We start from the raw sequence: 18,400 nt of genomic DNA on the forward strand, positions 1-18,400 counted from the left end.
CAAAGGTATTGTGCTCTCACCCTCTCTCTCTATCTATCTGTCTCTCTCTCCCTATCTGAATTTCCCTCATTTGCCACACCAATGTATTTCTATTTCTCCCTTTACCTACATCTCGTTCCCTCTCTCTTGCTCTTACGTCACTTTCATTCTTCCCCCCCCCTTTACTCTTTGCAACCCTTTAATTCCCCACCTCTCTCTCTACCTCTATCTCCCATTATATCTTTCCCTCTGTCATCACTCCATCTATCCTCTCTTTGTAGTTCTCTAACTTCCCATCTCTCTCTCTCTCTCTCTCTCTCTCTCTCTCTCTCTCTCTCTCTCTCTCTCTCTCTCTCTCTCTCTCTCTCTCTCTCTCCTCCCCACTGCCTCCCTATCTCTCACACCCCACCACCCCTTTCTCTCTGCATCACTCGCTTGGTAATGCACACTCCACCTTGCGCACTGCTTCACATCAGCACTGGTCGTCAGCGTCCATGTCCACGTCATACGTCTGGGTCTGGCTGTCTGACTTCAGGCTGGGCTGAGGGGAGGGCGGGGGCTGCATGCGGGGGCTTGGGTGCGGAGACGAGGGCGTCTGAGGGAGCGGGTGTGGGTGCGTCTCCACTCCGTTGCACTTCTCCGTCGGACTCTTCCTCTCGTTCACTGACTCGGAGACGGAGGGCAAGGGGCGGTGGCGGAGGTCACTGATGCCCTGGGTGTTTGGGGTATTCCAGAAAGAAGGGTTAGTCTCTTTATCTGGGTATAGTGGGGATAGGCTAATTCTGAGCAAAGTGTTAACTAATAGGAAAGGCCTGTGGCAGGGGTTCTGTGGCAAACCACACTAACGGTGGAAACACACCGAGAGATTCACGTTCGCTTAACGTGTCCGGGAGCATCGCGAATCCGAGAGGTTTGCGGGCTGTCTTGCACACCACACAGTCAACGTCCACGTTCTATCCGCGGGCAGCAGCCATTCATTTTCAATGAAGCCCGCACATTGAATGCGGACGTCTGCGCAGGAAAATAGACTCGCGCTCTATTTTCAAGGAGCATCGTGGACATGTCTGGTCTGCAGCTTGCGGGGCCGGACATACACTGCGCTCCTTTGTGCAAGGCATGATATGTTTTCATGTATTCTAACCTATTCGGACTGATACCGGACACGTTAAGTGGACGTCTCACGCTTGCGGTGTGTAAACACTGTAAGGGCAGTCATGGGTAAGCGTTTAGGGCGTCAGACCTATAGCCCAAAGGTTGCTGGTTCGATTCCTGACCCGCCAGCACTTTGGTCATACTATTAAAATTCTAGTTTGTTATTTAGTAAATATACATGAAAAGATCAAATTTGCCGGTAGTCAGCACAGTTTCAATGAGCAGCATAGTTGCAATAACTACTCTGGCCACCATCCTACACATTCACCTTTACGTAAAGCTGCACTGTGTAAGACTGTGGCCAGAGTAGGTATTGCAACTATGCTGCTCATTGAAACGGTGCTGCCTATTGCCAAATAATATCATTTCACGAATGTACTAAATAATAAACCAATTTTTACTTGTATAAACAAAGTACAGTAAGTTTTGCAGCTATAAATGTCTATTTCTGGAAATTCTAAATGGTCGACTATGGAGAAGATCCCTTTCTTGTGTATGTGAAATGCAATTTTCCCAGTCACAATGGTAATACTTACAATGTAATGGTGGTGGTAAGTATTTGTTAAAAAGGTAACATTTGTGAATGGGCAGCATGAATTCTAGAATCAAAGAAAAAGGGGGGCGCACCTTGCATCAATTTTTTTCTTTTTTCTTTATTTTTTGTGCACAGACGCGTTTCGGCGTGTGCCTGATGCAAGGTGCGTCCCCCTTTTTCTTTGATTCTAAGTATTCATTTGGAACAGCACCCTTAAAAGTTATCAAGAAACCTGAGTGAAGCCTGCTACCTACTTGATTCAGCATGAATTCTAGAAATGAAATACTAAAAATATTACACAGTGCACCTTTAAGTTGAGTATTTTTTTTTAATATGTTGTTCAGCCCTTTTAATGGGAGGAATTTTGAAAGACTGGCCCTGTGACCAGCACCCCTCATGTAGAATGTGTAAGCCTATGTGTGTGTGGGGAAAAGTCATAGTTAGACCCTTTTTGTTTATGCGTTAACAATTTCACAGCAATCTTAAATTCTTATCTCTGCTCCTATTTTGTTTTATTATTTTTTCATTACATAGACCCCTGCATGTGTATTATGTAGGCTTATTTCTCAAAATATAAATGGCTGAAATGTAGGCGTAGGCCTATAGAGTATTTGAGTAGATTGAGTACTTTTTTTTTGACAGTGTACCTGGTCTTCCATGAAGGCCTGCTGCTGCTTCTTGCGGTGGTGGTGGCTCTGGCCGAACGTCTTCCGCCGGTTACGGAACTCGATGACCGTCTTGGTGTAGGAGTTGAGGGTGGTCACCGAGGCACCCATGCAGCAGGTGAACGAACCCCACGCCATACTGGAAGCAAATGAACAAGACCGGAATCAGGTAGTTGTTACACAGGTGCACTGTGTAACAAGCACTGGTGTCACTTTTTTTTTTTTTTTTTTACCTCTTATTGCTCTTTACTTGAAAACCTGCTGCTACTAAGTATTGTACCCCAAATATAATTCCCTTGCCTTTTTGACAATGACAATAAACTCTTGAATCTTGAATCTTGATTTGTTGGTTTGTTCATTTGTTGTTTATTGCTTATTATCCTGTTTAGTGAGACAGCTATTTTGTAAGTCAGGAGTTGAGGGTGGTCACCAAGGCCCATGCCCTGTGAACAAATAAACAAGAACGAGATGGGATGTTTTTTTAATTTGTTTACTTGTCTATTGGTAACTGATTAGTGGGGCAGCGATTGCGTAGGAATTGAAGGTGATGCATTAGTAGCAGGTGATTGAACCCTATGCCATACTGTAAACAAAACATTATCAAGATGGGGGTGTTTGTTGACTTATTGTTCTTTATTGGTCAGTTTGAAGTGAGGCAGCTATAGAGCTTTAAAGTGACGTCACATACTACGATTTCATGGCACCTCACTGCGTTTTTAGCGGAAAAAATTAGCATGTCATCCAATGGCGGTATTAAAATGATATTTCGATCCCCTTTGAACTGTGCCACTGGCTTCACATATGTTGTTTCTGATATTTTTGTATGATTTTTCGTACCAAACACCAAACAGTTTAGAAGGGTGTGTTTTTCACACATTACATTTTTCATGCAGACAGCCTCGGAAAAAAATATTGATACTTGCATACTGCATGAATAATCTAATTTTAGCTACTTAGACAGCATATTTGTAGCCCAGCACATATAATGACTGGAATCAGAAGATATTTACTTGCTACCATACTGTCAGATGGTCAGCTAAGGACCCGTCAATGCAGAACTAAGGGGGCGGGACTTTCAAGCCCTGTTGTGTAGGTCAGGAGTTGAAGGTGGTCACCAACAAGCCCATGCAACGGCCTAAGGCCTAACGCCATAATGTAAATAAATAAACATGATCAAGATGGGGTATGTATTTGTTGACTTGTTGTTTATTGATAAGTATTGGTCTTGGTCTATGGTATATATGTCAGGGGTTGAGGGTGGTCACCAACGAGTCCATGCGACAGGAAACATACCCTATGCCATGCTGTAAACCAGGGGTGGGGAACCTATGTCCCAGGGGCCGTTTATGGCCCTTGAGGCCGTTTTATCTCGCCCCCAATACAATTTTAATGTTATGCAGCTTCACATGACATTTTGTAAAGGATTCTTAGAAATCACATTTGCAATACAATTAAGTTCTATTCAGGGGACCTAAAGAAGGTGGGGTTAGATACAGTATAAAGGTGGCTGCCTTCAATATAGGCCTACAGTGCAGGCGGAAATGCTTGGTTTGTGTTCATCGTAAGGCCCTTGGAGGACTTTTATGGCCCTTGGAGAAATTTGAAGTGGCCCCTCAAATGAAAAAGGTTCCCCACCCCTGCTGTAAACAAAGAAGATTTTTCTTTACTTATTATTTACTGGTTAGTGTCACTGGTGACTAGAGACTGGCAGCAGCTAATGCTAGACAAACTATGAGGTGCAATCATCAGAAATCATGATGAAGTGTGGAAGTCATTTGATGCTGGAGAATATAGAAGTGCAAGGTCATGACGTCTTATGGGGCAAACCATAACAAGTTAATTTCCACATCTGAAGATGCTCCGGTGATTCCTTTCTTTCCCTGCGTTTACCAAGTCCTTTCCCGTGACGCACCAGATTGTGAAGTGCAGGAGCGTGGAGGATATCTCTCTTTGCTACCTATAAATGGTCACCCACAGCCTACGGCGATTTGTTGTTCATATAAAACAAAACAGACTTAGACATTGTCCATGAAACCATGACCACCACTGACACAATGACTTCAGCACCACCTGTTGGTTTGAAGGAGTATGGCCATGCAACGATCTCAATACTTACATTTTATATTTTTTGGGATGTATTGTAATGTAAATGAATACTTTCATAGTTCTCTTATAGATAGATAGATAGAGGGTATAGATAGTACTTCATATACGTACACACAAAATTAATCTCTCTCTCTCTCTCTCTCTCTCTCTCTCTCTCTCTCTCTCTCTCTCTCTCTCTCTCTCTCTCTCTCTCTCTCTCTTTCTCTCTCTCTCTCTGTTACTTACCCAAAGGACCAACCATAGTCCCAGTTGTATGGCCTCCAATCGCGTGGTCCGTGGTTGGCAGTGACCTGGAACACCTGGGTGTACATCATATGGGCCACCATGCCCAGAAGACCTGCCAAGGAGCATGATGGGTAAATTACAGGTAAGTGGAGAGGGGGAGAAGGGGAAGGGCAGAGATGTATAAAGTAGAAGTAGAAGAAGTCATTTTATAGATGTAATTCAACTCTACAATACAATTCTGTCATACAAGGATATAATCAGTGATGTGCAATGTGAGAAAAATATACAGGCATAGCAGGTGTATTGTACTAGCCTGAAAAGCCAAACCATTCACTTTGAATTACCTTGCAATTCACAAATGGTCTGATTACGCTTCTCTGGGGAGGGTTTTCATTCGACCACCAGACGGACGGTGTTACCAGCCGATAAGCGAACGCACTTGGGAGCATAATATAATAATAGCTGTAATGTATGTGTACTGTCTATGTCTAATTGTCTATGTCCATACCCCTAAGTCTATGTCTATGTCTGCATGGGAAAGTAAGAAACATAATTTCAATTCTTTGTATGACCAGCGCATGTAAAGAAATTGACAATAACGCCGACTTGACTTGACTTGACTTGACTTGACTTGACTTGACTTGACTTGACTTGACTTGATAACATACGTCATGAACTTCAACTGTGAGCGATTGGTCAGAGCTCATTTCAAACCAGAGCTGAGCTCACTCGTCCCTCCAAAGTGCTCCAGGGCATCAAGGGTTCAGACCAAAAATGAATTACGAAGTAATCCTTGGTGGTTTTTTCCTTGGTGCTCATCAGCGTAGGGGCTCTCAAACTTGGTCCAGGAAGACAGATGCTGAGGCACTCAAGGTTGCAATTTTTTTATTTTTTTATTTGGCTACAATGCCTACGCATTTCGGCCCTTATGGCTTTGACGCCCTGAAGAAGGCCATAAGGGCCGAAACGCGTAGGCATTGTAGCCAAATAAAAAAGTTAAAAAATTGCAACCTTGAGTGCCTCAGCCTCTGTCTTCCTGGACTGAATTACGAAGTAATTAATGTGGTCTGGTATAACCAGGCTAGTGGTGTAAAGGAGTAATGTTAGTTTTTTTCCTCCTGTAAATGTCTAAAGAGAAGACTCTTAATAAGCCTCTTGAAGCTTGACAGATATGACCCTCCTCTTGTAAATAGCATTTGGCATCTTTTTCAGCATTCTGATTAATTATTTCGAAAAAATTGAAGCAAACGTCTCTTTTCAGTCTTCAGTTACAGGTACAGTGGGGAAATTTGAAAAAAGAAATGCTGTTTTTACTGTAGACTTAGTTTAGCTTTCAGTGTGCAACCTTTATAAGAAAGAGATAGAAATATACAGTCTTAAGTTTGTGCATTCAGTCAAATTAGGTGCACATACAGACACACACCCTCAAACATAGACACACACACACACACACACACACACACACACACACACACACACACACACACACACACACACACATACACACACACACACACACACACACACACACACACACACACACACACACACACACACACACACACACACACACACACACATACACACACACAGTGTCCCCTCCCTAGTAGCATAGCGGTCAACTTCCTTCCTCCTTGACTGGATTCATGTAATACTTTTCCATAATCAAGTCAATATTCCTTGACTGCTGCCACTGACATTTCCCAGATTTAGTGACTCAAAATGTTGCAAAGTCAGCACTTTGATGCTCAGATCCAGCCGACATCCACAGTACCATACGTTCAGCATTCAGCTGACACCGCTGATGCAGGGCGACTTAGCTACTGGAGTTATTTTAGGTGCAAGCAAGGCCGATGACAGCTTTGGCTGGGCCCGGGACAAGTTCATCTGAAAGGCCCTTCCTCTGCCCAATACATACAATACAGTACAATGAAATGAGGACCCAATTCTTGGCCTTCCCCTCTCCCTGGGCCCAGGACAACTTACGCCTTTGTCCCCTCCACAAACCCCAAAACCCGCCCCCACCCCCACCCTCGTCTTCCTCCCTGAGCACAGGGTACGGTGCAGTCTCTGGAGCAATGCAGGATTGAATATCTTGCTCAAGGACCCTGGAGAGGGCAGGATTACATATCGACAAACAGCACTCCTCCACCCACATCATTCGAACCCGCAACCCTCTGATTCCCATGTTCATTACATGAACATTATGCCACATGCTGCTTCTTCAACAAATACAGTATGTGAATATATATATATAAATGGGAAATGTTTTCATGGTGTGCCATAATAAATGCTTTCTGTGTGTGTGTGCGTGTGCGCATGTGCATGCATGTGTTGTATAAATGCATGAAGAGAGTTGCGTGTGAATACTGCATGCCTGTGGTAGAGGGGAGGAGGCAAAATATATAAATAAATATACAAGAAATAATATTATGGTTTACTGTGACTCCCTGTTGACTTAAGTAATGTACATAGATTACTGAGGGCAACCGTGGGTCATAGTTAACATAATATACAGATAGGCCTTGTACTTTGCTGATAGGATAGGGAATTGTGAAATGTAAGTTTGAAAGTTGAACATTGTGATGTTGTAAGTAAGCGGCTTAAAAACTGCGACGTCTGGTGTGAATATGTATCCAGGGCCACTAACAGCTTTGGCTGGGCCAGGACAAAGTCATCTGAAAGCCACCCCCCACCCCCCCCCCCCCCCCCCCCCCCCCCACCGCAATCAATACAAAATTCGTAATAGGGTCCCGATTCTGGGGCCCCTCTCTCTCTGGGCCCGGGGCAACTGATGGTAACACATCCGACCTAACAGGTGGTGCGATGGAATGATAACGACAAACTCACCATCCCACTAACAAAAATCTGAGGTTTCAGCTATCACGCCAACGCGTCGGACGACATGACGTGACGTCCAAAGTAGATTATCAACAACAAAAGTCAAGAAAAGTTTAGAAAGCACTAGGCAAGGAGGCAATTATTAGGGAGCGCTCAGCGTTAAAAACGCATCCTGTGGGGCGACGTAGCTCAGTGGCCTAGCGTGCCGTACCATTACACAGGTTCAATTCTGGCCAGAGGTCATTTCCTGATCTTCCCCATCTCTCTCCCCACTCATTTCCTGTCTCTTTCTCCCTGTGCTATCTGGTTAACCCATTGATGCCTAAGGCACCTGCAAAAAAGGGTGGTGAATGCCTGAGCCCTTTTTAAGAAAATCTGCCCTCAGCCTATAAAATCCTAAATATCTCAGCCTCTGAAGCACATAAAAACATGCCATGAGTTGCATTTAAGCGCTAAGACCTTCATTTTTCATTAGAATGTGCTCATTCATCTCAAACAAACAAAGATTGTCTCAAATCTCATGAGTTTGAATGTTGTATAATGCCGCTAAAGGCACCAAGGCCAATGTTGCGCAACGCAATATCCAACATCAATGGGTTAATGAAGGTGTAAAAGCCCAATATATATACGTATATGTATACAAAAAATAAAATAAAAAATAAAGCGCCAGGGAGGCAATTATTATTTGAATGCTCCCAGCGTTAAAAACCCATCCTGTGGACACAGCCATTCGAAACTGTAACCAGATGTATAAAGTAGAAATACAAGCACTCTTACAGTTGCAATTACAACATCAATAGTATAATATTACATGGTTTCAAATACATAATATCGTATTACTACTGTTATATAATTACATCTGTAAGAGCACTTCTATGTTATACAACGTCGACTGTAATGTACCTGAGAGGACGGTGAAGACGGCGGCAAAGGCGTTGAGCTTGAGGCCGTCGATGACATCACTGGAGTGGAAGAGCTCGGCGCACATGAGGCCGAAGCCCACCATCAGGAAGGTGATGTAGAGGATCTCGGACACCACCGACAACCACAGCACCTCTGGAGAAGGGGACGAGAGGAGGAGCTGTCAGTGTGTGTCTAATGCCAAATTTCATCTTTTCATGAATATTTTTTTTACTAACTAATAAATCAATATTTACTAGTATGATTAAAGTACAGGACGGTTGGCAGCTAAAAATGTCTATTTCTGAATATTTCAAAATGGCGGACATGGAGAAGATACCCCTTTTACTGTATGAAAACTGCAACTTTCAAAGTCCTAATGAATTCTTTTGTAACATTTGTGAATGGGCAAAGTGAATTCTGGAAAGAAACTACTAAAATATTACATAAGGGAGAGATGCTGAGCGCTCTTCTTTGTTAGATAGTGTACTCTGATATGCTGGTGCTCTTGAAGTTAAACGACAAAGTCCATTCTTCAAAACTTGCTGGCCGTTGGGCCTACTTCAGACGACTCTTGCATAGAGAAAAGGAGTAGTATGGTATTTTATAATTTAAAAACCCTTTATTTTAAACTGGGTTACATATCTAAAAACGCAGCATTACATATGGCACCTTTAATGTTACCTGTATGACATGATGTGATCTTTTCTATATGGCACGAATGCCTTCCCCGAATACAATTTGGCTACTGTGCTTGAAGAAGAAGCTCCAGAAAAGCTCAAAATCACAAGTTCAGTTAAGCTGCTTTGCTTTGCAGTTACTTACTTGTTCAGGCATCACAATCAACCACTGAATCGAATCAAGCAATGACTATGAGCATTCTGAACAGAGGCCAAGTGTGTGTACTGTACGTGTAGGAGTATGCTGTGTCTTTCTCTCTATCTGCGTGTTGGTGGATGAAACGAGGTAGGCTCTGCACTACACAGCATCGAGAAGACAGATCCCAATCCGCCTCCTCTCTGAGGTTCATGTACATCCTGCTGTTATAATATTACCACCTGTACTGATGCAACAAGACATGATGCCAAGTCAACACACTGTATCTCACATTATGGCCATCTGCATATAATTTTGTGAAAGCACAACTACTGTAAGGAAAGGAAAGAGAGGATTAGTCACAAAATACAAAAACTGTGAAATAGTTCCTAACTGTTTTTTTGAGTGAGTGTGAGGGTCTATTTTGTCTTGACTCCCTTCAGTGTAAACTGTATCGTTTTTTTTTGTGTGAAATGGTTTCACCATTGAATGTATGTGTTCTCTTTTTGCATGGGAAAGAAAAAACTAAAAATGCCCATCAATGATGGTTTTGTGGAATGGCCATCTTATATTCCTCCATTGTCTTGTCAAATCTTGTCTGGTCAAATGATCAAAAGGAAATTAAGGAATGTATGCAGGAAATCATGAATGATAAGGAAGCAATGACTCAAAAAAAAGTCAAGCTAAGAAAATAAAAGACAGCTCGATGACAAGGTCAAAAAGATAAAAAGCTAAGAGCATGGTGTACAAACTTGAATGGACAAGACCTGACCAGGGTTGCCAGATGAGCCTGATGATTTCCAGCCCAAAAAATGCTCAAAACCCACCTAGAAGCACAAAATCCCGCCCAATTCTATTGATTTCTATGGCAAAAAATGGGCCGGTTTTTCTGCTAAATGCCATTTTTACCCGCACACGGCCATCCTAAGCAGCCCAATTGGGCGGGAAACAGCCCAATCTGGCAACACTGGACCTGACTGCAGCATGTGCTGTACATAAATGAGTTCCACTTCTCACTGACTAAAATGCAGACAGCTGGACTGCAAAACGAACTGAAGCCAACTAACTAACCAGTGCTCTCCCCCATCCTCCTCCATGACTGAGGTACCCTGAGCACGGTACCGTCCCGCCGCACTGCTCCCTTGGGATGCCATTGGGGGCTGCCCCCTTGCACGGGTGAGGCATAAAATGATATTTCATTCTGTGCCGTGTGCAGTGAACACTTGTGTGCTGTGGAGTGATGTGTCACGATGACAATGGGAGTTAGAGTTTCGAAACTTTTTTTTTTTTTTTTAAGCCAACGTGGTACCCCTGAGCACTTTACCTCACTGGTCCCCCCTTTATTAAAAATATTCATTAAGTTTGTGCCTTGTGGTGCCCCCTCACTGGTCAAAAATGGTTGGTGCCGCTGGCCCTTATGAATAATCCGGCCCTGCACAGACTATAGATCAACTGATTTCAAGGCTGAACGGTTTGCCATGTGAGGAACAGTCTCCCAGAAAAAATGCTTAGCAAACCAAAGAGACCACTTGATGAAAAAAAGAGATGAAGAGCTCTGTTGAAAAATGACTTGTATCCATTTTGGAGCATTTTGGGAAATTTACAATTTTGCATTGGGCATTGCATTGCATTGCATTGCAAAACGCATTTTATACAGGTTTCAAAAAGTATGTTCTCAAAATATTTGAATGGCAAGAATAAAGAAAGACGAAAAGATGTCTGTACTAGTGGTGTCAACAATAATCGATTCGGCGATGCAAATAAATCCGGGGCATGGGGGATCAAATTCAATGCGGAAAGATCCATGATGACAGGACTACTTTGAAATAAAACTGGAGTTTGCAAACACCTACCAATTGTTAAATTTGAGTGGTATATCCTGAGGCATTTTGCAGCTGACCAACAACTGATTGACCACTGTTGCCAAGTTTTAGAATAAAACTTTAGCCATTCCTGTGTTCCAATCAATTGGGCCAGGAATGTGCATGCTTAGCTTCTGATATTACCATAAACTATTTTCTATCCTTATGTTTTTATGATTCGTCACCACTGTAGACATGGAGACGACATCTTCCCTAACTAACATCATACTTGCATACGTGTAACCTGCTGACATGAGGAAGACGGTATAAAACCATTGCCACCATTTTGTCAATTGTCGATTTGCCTGTCATACGCCAGAGAGAGGATGCTGCCTAGTGAGACGCTGTGAGTCTGATTTTTATTTCTTTTTAACCTTTATTTTTCTTCCACTTTTACTTCTTTTATTTCCTTCGTAATTCTTATTGTAATCTCACTTTTTCTATAATAAATTGTATCCTGATCGATCCTTTTAATTACGAAGTCAAGACTTATTTTATTTTTGCAAGTGAGGCAGTTAAAACACAACGCAGAGCATTCATTCTTCTCCATTCTTCAATTTTTATTGGAGAAGTGAATTTTGGAAACGTCCAAAAATCTAACACAACACAAGTGGAAAACTCAAGATATACTTTGTAAAATGGACCGTTACCTCTCTTGGATTACTCCATTGTCATTACATTACATTACATTGCATTTGGCAGACACTTTTTAACCACAGCGACTTACAATTGAGGAAATAATCACAGCCAAAAACACTAGCAGAGACAAAGTGCACAGGAAACATACAGAACAAGTGCAGATGCTAAGTAGGGTTAGTGTTTTTTTGTCTTTTGTTTTACTCTTGTCAAAACCATCACATTCGTTTTGGTAAATGACAGTTCAAGTTTTAAAAGTGTTACATGCATGGAGAACAACCACTCAAATGTGTCCAGCTGACAGAAAAGTCTGCTTAATGACAACATATAGATAAAGACATAGCCAGTGGCAGAACAATTGCACACAGGCCCTAAGGGTAAAAACTAGGGGTGGGCATAGATTAATTTTTTTAATCTAGATTAATCTCACTATAATTATGAAATTAATCTAGATTAATCTAGATTAATCTATATCAAAATGGCTCATTCAGAATAGGCACGATAGCGAAATAATGCCGAAAAAAACCTTGGGGTCTCTTAAGACAGATGGCGCATTAGACCAGAGCTCATCTTTTTTTTCTAAAATGCATCTCATCTTCAAAAAATGGTCATGTTGATACTTGGTGATGAAAAAATTACAGCAATATGTGTAAAGTGTGTCCAATATGTTAGGAAGCATTTACAGTTATAAGATATTGAAATTTCAAAATGAACAGCGCTATAAGTTGTAGAGGCAAATACAGATAAATCTATCAAACATTTAATTTTAAACAAAATTACCTCAACAATGCAGCATTTCTAATGGGCAGAGAGAGAGAGAGAGAGAGAGAGAGAGAGAGAGAGAGAGAGAGAGAGAGAGAGAGAGAGAGAGAGAGAGAGAGAGAGAGAGAGAGAGAGATCTGCCACTGACTGTTAAAAGGAGCAGCGGCTCCTTTAAGAGAGGGAGGAGCTCTGCGCAGCAGCACACAGCAGCCCTCATCTAGAACCTAGCACTGGCACACGGCGATTTGACAGTTGTTCTCAGAGTTAGAATGCCAGATGAGTTACAACTCGACATGAATTCAGTTTGCAAAAAAAAGTCAAGCGCGACAACCGCGAGCTTTATTACCGTCGGACATGAGAATATCTCACTGAATCGCAAATGTGCGCGATTGCAACACAAACATTCAGCGAGAGTAGATATTAACAGTTTCAGTTTGACAATCTTCAAAATGCATAGGACTATCACACGGAATGTTTTGCAATTATAGCACAGGCAAGATTTCTGGAAGTTGTTTATGTAGGCCTATTCTATGCAATGCATGAGGAAATGTAGGCTATGTCGGGCTGGTAGCTACTCACACACAATAATATCTTTCCATGCTTCACCTCAAACAATAACGTCTCTTTAGTCTACCACTTATGAAAAAGCACTCAAACAACAACTACCACGGCAGAGGGATTAATGTTTTCAGCATGCAAACACTTCATATTTAGTAGGTCTGCTGAAACAACAGGTGGAGAGAGGAGAAGCGACTGGAGCGCAGTCTGAAAGCATCTGTCAATTAAACGCTATGGTGACGTGCATACCCAAACTCCAAACCTATATTTTGAGAATAGATTAACGTGCGATATTTTCTTTATCGCGCGACAAGAGTCTCACATTATCGCAGCACGTTAACGCCGATAACGGCCCACCACTAGTAAAAACACTGATGGAGCCCACGGGCTGCCATGGTCACAACAGGGCCCCCAAGCCCAATACAGAAGGGGCACAGGGCCCAGGGGCAAATGCCCCACTTCCCCCCCCCATAGATCCGCCCCTGGATATAGCCAAGGGTCATGGTACACAAAAACTCAAGCACAGATGGACAAACAAGACCCCGGCAGGCTGTATCATACACAGGGTGTACACTATCAACCCACTCCACTCAATTGGCTGAAACCCCTGATAACTGCTCTGCACTGTGATACGGACTGAAGCCGATTACTCTGCAAGTGTTACATAAAGAACAGATGAGGGCGGTGACCTTGGCCAGGCCTAGCTTTCGAAGAGCATCTGCGCAAGAGCACATCAAATAAATAAATCGAATAAAATCTATAGCTACTAAAATCCTTTCACTGTGTCGGTGCCCTTTGCCACGCACTGTATTGTCAAATATTCCACTGAATACACAGCGTGGAATGAAAAAAGAAATTGCATTAAAAAACACGTGAAGACAGACGCGAGGGCCTGTGAGAAGCAAAGCGTTGGAGACATGCTAATCTGCCAATGCTGGAATCGCTTCTGGTGGCCTTTGCCACGTACTATAACATTTATTCCAATGAATGCAGTGGGCTATAGGGTGGAAAGAAAAGTCTCCAAATTAAAAACCAAATATATAAACCCGTGGGTTTCTGAGAAGGAAGCTGTGGCACTATAGACAGCTTAGGATCACTAGCCCCCGGGGTCGCGGCCAAGGGGCACTTCCTTACTAAGCCTCTTAAGGAGCCTTTGGAGACACCACCGCTCACCACGCTGTCTGTCTGTGTGTGTGTGTGTGTGTGTGTGTGTGTGTGTGTGTGTGTGTGTGTGTGTGTGTGTGCGCGCACATGAATGCGCATGCATGTGCGCATGGGAGAAGGAGAGAGAGTGTATGTGTGTGTGTGCGTGTGTGTGTGTGTATGAGAGAGCAAGAGAGAGAGAGAGAGAGATAGAGCGAAAGAGAGAAAAAGAGAGAATGTGTGTGTCAGTGTGCAAGCGTTTGCATGTGCAAGTGTAGTTGACCAACTGTGTGTGTGTGTGTGTGTGTGTGTGTGTGTGTGTGTGTGTGTGTGTGTGTGTGTGTGTGTGTGTGTGTGTGTGTGTGTGTGTGTGTGTGTGTGTTTGTGTGTGTGTGTGCGCGCGCGCACACATTTTTGTGGAGAAGTCTACACCACCAAAATGGTTGCTGAAGGCCATACATGTTTAAATGGTTGCTAGCAGCTTTTTAAATTTCAGTTCATAAATTAATCTTCATCTTCAAACAAACAAAATAACAACCAGGGTGTAGCCAAACCAAAGACCAAACAAGCCATGCAGAATATCTGGGCAGCTTTTTAAAGTTTTTCAAGGTTTAATTTTCCTCCCCATAACAACCCTGACAATTGTTTTAATCTTTGGTGTAACCTTTAAAAAATGCATCTTCGTCATAGCGAAACTGTCAGTGTTTAACGCAACCAATTCTTTTTTTTAAAGCTGTTTTTTTAAAGGCTTCACCATTTACTGTGAACCAATCTTGAAAAAGGCAAACAGAATCCATGTTTTATACATACTTTGATTTAACTTCATAGTCATATTGGTAGCAAATAATATATTTGTTATGAACAAGTTGCATATTATGCAACTGTTTCATTAAAAATAATAATCATAATAATATCATATATATATATATATATATATATATATATATACACACACACACACACACACACACACACACACACACACACACACACACACACACACACACACACACACACACACACAGTACAGGCCAAAAGTGTGGACTCACCTTCTCATGAAATTATTTTTTTAAAATTCTAGTTCTACAATTCTAGTAAGTTATTGGAGGACTTTAATGTTCAATTAGGATTGACATGACTGACTGGGCATTTTTATTTGAAAATAGACAAAAATAAGCTTATTGAAATGTGTGGGGCCATCAGTTGTGCCGTTTTGACGTCAGGTGGATAGACAGCTGACATTGCTTTTGGACAACAGCTGTAATGATATTTTTTGGTATGCACTTAATTCTCCATGTGTTCAGGCATAGTTTTGATGCCCTGCATGAATATACACAATGAAAATCCACGAAAATAAAGAGAATACATAAATGAGAAGGTGAGTCCACACTTTAGGCCTGTACTGTATATATAATATATATACTGTATATATACAAGTATTTATGTAGTTACTTCTTACCGCCCAAACATATCTTTTAAATTCTGAGGATTTGCGGGATATGAAGTATATAAAAGATATACTTAACATGCAGAATATCCGGCTTTTAATTTAAACAAATGCTTGAGGCTCTACACAACCAAACAAACTTATTTTGAAAATCTGTACTACTTATCCACTTATACTTATAATACTTAACCACCAGGGACATTGATTTGCAGTTGAGTGGGTGTTATAATGTGTTCATGATGGATGGATGACACGTTGTGTGTGGGATGAATGGTGTGTGGTGTCTTTTACACAAGGTGTTCTTTTTCTTTTTCACTCTTCTCTTCACTGAAGTGAGGTGAGAGTGAGCAGCTGACTCACCTCTCGAGGATGCCGGGGTGAGATCTATGAAGCTTCTGCATTGCTCTTCTCCTGCGAAAGGAAAAAAAACAAAACAAAAAAACAGTCACACTACAGAAAGAGTTCGTGTAAGAGCACTGAGCAAATGGTGGGTGGAGGTGGAGGATGAGCAATGTAGGAGAGGGAAAAAAAATTGCCATTGCCATTGCCAACCAACACTTGAGTTTGAGTGGGTACTATTGCACTACATACTTCCCAGTCCTTACACAAAACAACTTTTCTCTTGGAAAAAAAAGATACACATGAAATGAAATAAAGCACATAGTTATGTAATGTTAGGCTAACATGCAGTTGTGAGATATGCTTGTGAGAACTGAGAGCAAAGTCAAAGGTATACGTAGTAGTAGCCTGCAATGTTTTTTATTTTTATCCAAGTACTGTATATGCTATAGCCTATGCTGTATTACTGTATACTGGAGCAATAACATTGAAATATTTCTGAAGAGCTGTTGACCAATGTTTCAACACTTGAGCTTGTGTAGGTACTATATTCCTGTTCTTTTGGTCCTTACACACACAAAAAAAGCCTTTCTCTAGGAAAAAAAACAAACAACAAGCAACACATGGATATGACTGAACATAGCATGTAGTTGTGTGAGGTGAGAGCAGAGTCCTGGTGTAGTAGCCTAAAATGTTTTATTCATATTACTTGCAAGTGTTTTCTGGAGTGGCAGTGGTATTTTATTAATTTTAAAATGTTATACAGTAATACAGCATAGGAAGCTCTGTGCGCTGCTCTAGCAGTAAGTAATATGGTAAAATTGAATAGTCTCTTAATTTTAATTGAGTAATGAGATTTAATTTTATTCCACAGGTTTTATCTATCTATCTTTTATCCACACACACACACACACACATATATATATATATATATATATATATATATATATATATATATATATATATATATATATTCTTTATTGTGTTGACTGTGATGTGTGTTTGTCTTGTGTGTCCTTGTGCGTCCTTATGCCACCACCAAAGCAAAATCTCCATTTTATGTAAGTTTAATGGACAATAAAGAAGTCTAAGTCTAATTCAACTGTACATTAATGAAGTCTTTCTGAAGAGCATATTGTTGTTTGGACATAGGACAGAGTAGTAGTGAAGTACAATTAGTTGTGAAATGTTTTGTGAAATACAGTAAGAGCAAGGGTGCATGTACATAGTAGCCTACAATGTTTCTGGAACAGCTATACTACATGCCATTTCTGAAAGCCATATTGTTGAATGGCTACCATTTCTTTTGTTTCTAGAAGTACAGTATATAGCCTTGTGGTCCATAAAACTACAGTTACTATACATTTCCCCGCATGTTACATCTAGGTTGGGTCTTCTGGGAAATCATTCTTGTTGCCAGGCTACTAAACTGACCAATCAGCAAACAGGAAAGGGCCAAGTTGGGGGCAAACGATGACGCAGTGCATTGAAGCAGATAACACATTATGACTAAACATTCGTGATTTGGTAAAATCATACAAAAAGGTAGAGAATGCGCGCACATCAGTGGTACAGGTGCTGGACAAAATAGAGTAACTGAAATAAATGATACAAGTCCGCAACACTGTTAATGCTCCCAGTGATTTATTTGCACGACGTTTCGGACCTTCGTCCTTTTTCAAGTGCACTTGAAAAAGGACGAAGGTCCGAAACGTCATGCAAATAAATCACTGGGAGCATTAACAGTGTTGTGGACTTCTATCATTCCTTTCGAAATCATACAAAACACATTTCAAACTCCAAACATATTTCAAACTCCAACGAAGTTCAGCCTCCCTCCCAACTGTAATCGTCTCTCCGTTGGGCCATTCCAGACCTTCTGTGTGAATGAAGCCAAGCCAACAAGCCACAAGTCAACCGTATGGTCAGACCAGACTGCAGTAGATAGGGTATCCTGGGTCCAGAAATGTATTTGTTCCAGCCAATCCCTAACCTCGCAGATCTAGGTAGATGAGGTAGCCTAATTAGTGTGCAGAGAGCATAGGCACAAACAATAGCCTATGGCAGACGTTCCTCACTTTTACTTTCTCAATGCAGTTTTTCTGACTCTGCTCGAGTCCTTTCTATGCGCACCAAGTATAGCCTATTTGAGGGGATTTTTTAATCTATTACTGAACCTCCTACATACAAGCTGCCTTAAAACCGATAACATGAAGTAGGCACTGCAATAAGGCTGTGGGCAGAGAGCAGGGTTGCCAGATGAGACTGATGATTTCCAGCCCAAAATATGCTCAAAACTCGCCTAGAAGCAAAAAATCCAGCCCAATTCTATTGATATCTATGGCAAAAATTGGGCGGGTTTTTCCCATTTCCCGGGTTTTTCCCATGCCATTTTTACCCGCACACGGCCATCCTGCTTTTGGGCGGGAAACAG

General features: G+C 41.7%; 1 protein-coding gene across 1 annotated transcript in view; it reads right to left on the reverse strand.

Moving 5' to 3' along the window:
- Positions 1-451: 451 nt before the first annotated feature.
- The window catches only part of LOC134456644 (germ cell-specific gene 1-like protein), a 28,698-nt gene continuing 10,749 nt past the window's right edge, over positions 452-18,400 (reverse strand). The window contains exons 3-7 of the mRNA XM_063208086.1: positions 15,988-16,032; positions 8,407-8,559; positions 4,663-4,774; positions 2,314-2,470; positions 452-691 (exon numbers count right to left, since the gene is read on the reverse strand). Of these exons, the coding sequence (XP_063064156.1) occupies positions 452-691; positions 2,314-2,470; positions 4,663-4,774; positions 8,407-8,559; positions 15,988-16,032 (707 nt within the window). The remainder of the gene's footprint in view (positions 692-2,313; positions 2,471-4,662; positions 4,775-8,406; positions 8,560-15,987; positions 16,033-18,400) is intronic.

Source organism: Engraulis encrasicolus, chromosome 1 (genome assembly GCF_034702125.1).
Source record: "Engraulis encrasicolus isolate BLACKSEA-1 chromosome 1, IST_EnEncr_1.0, whole genome shotgun sequence".
Lineage (NCBI taxonomy): Eukaryota > Metazoa > Chordata > Actinopteri > Clupeiformes > Engraulidae > Engraulis > Engraulis encrasicolus.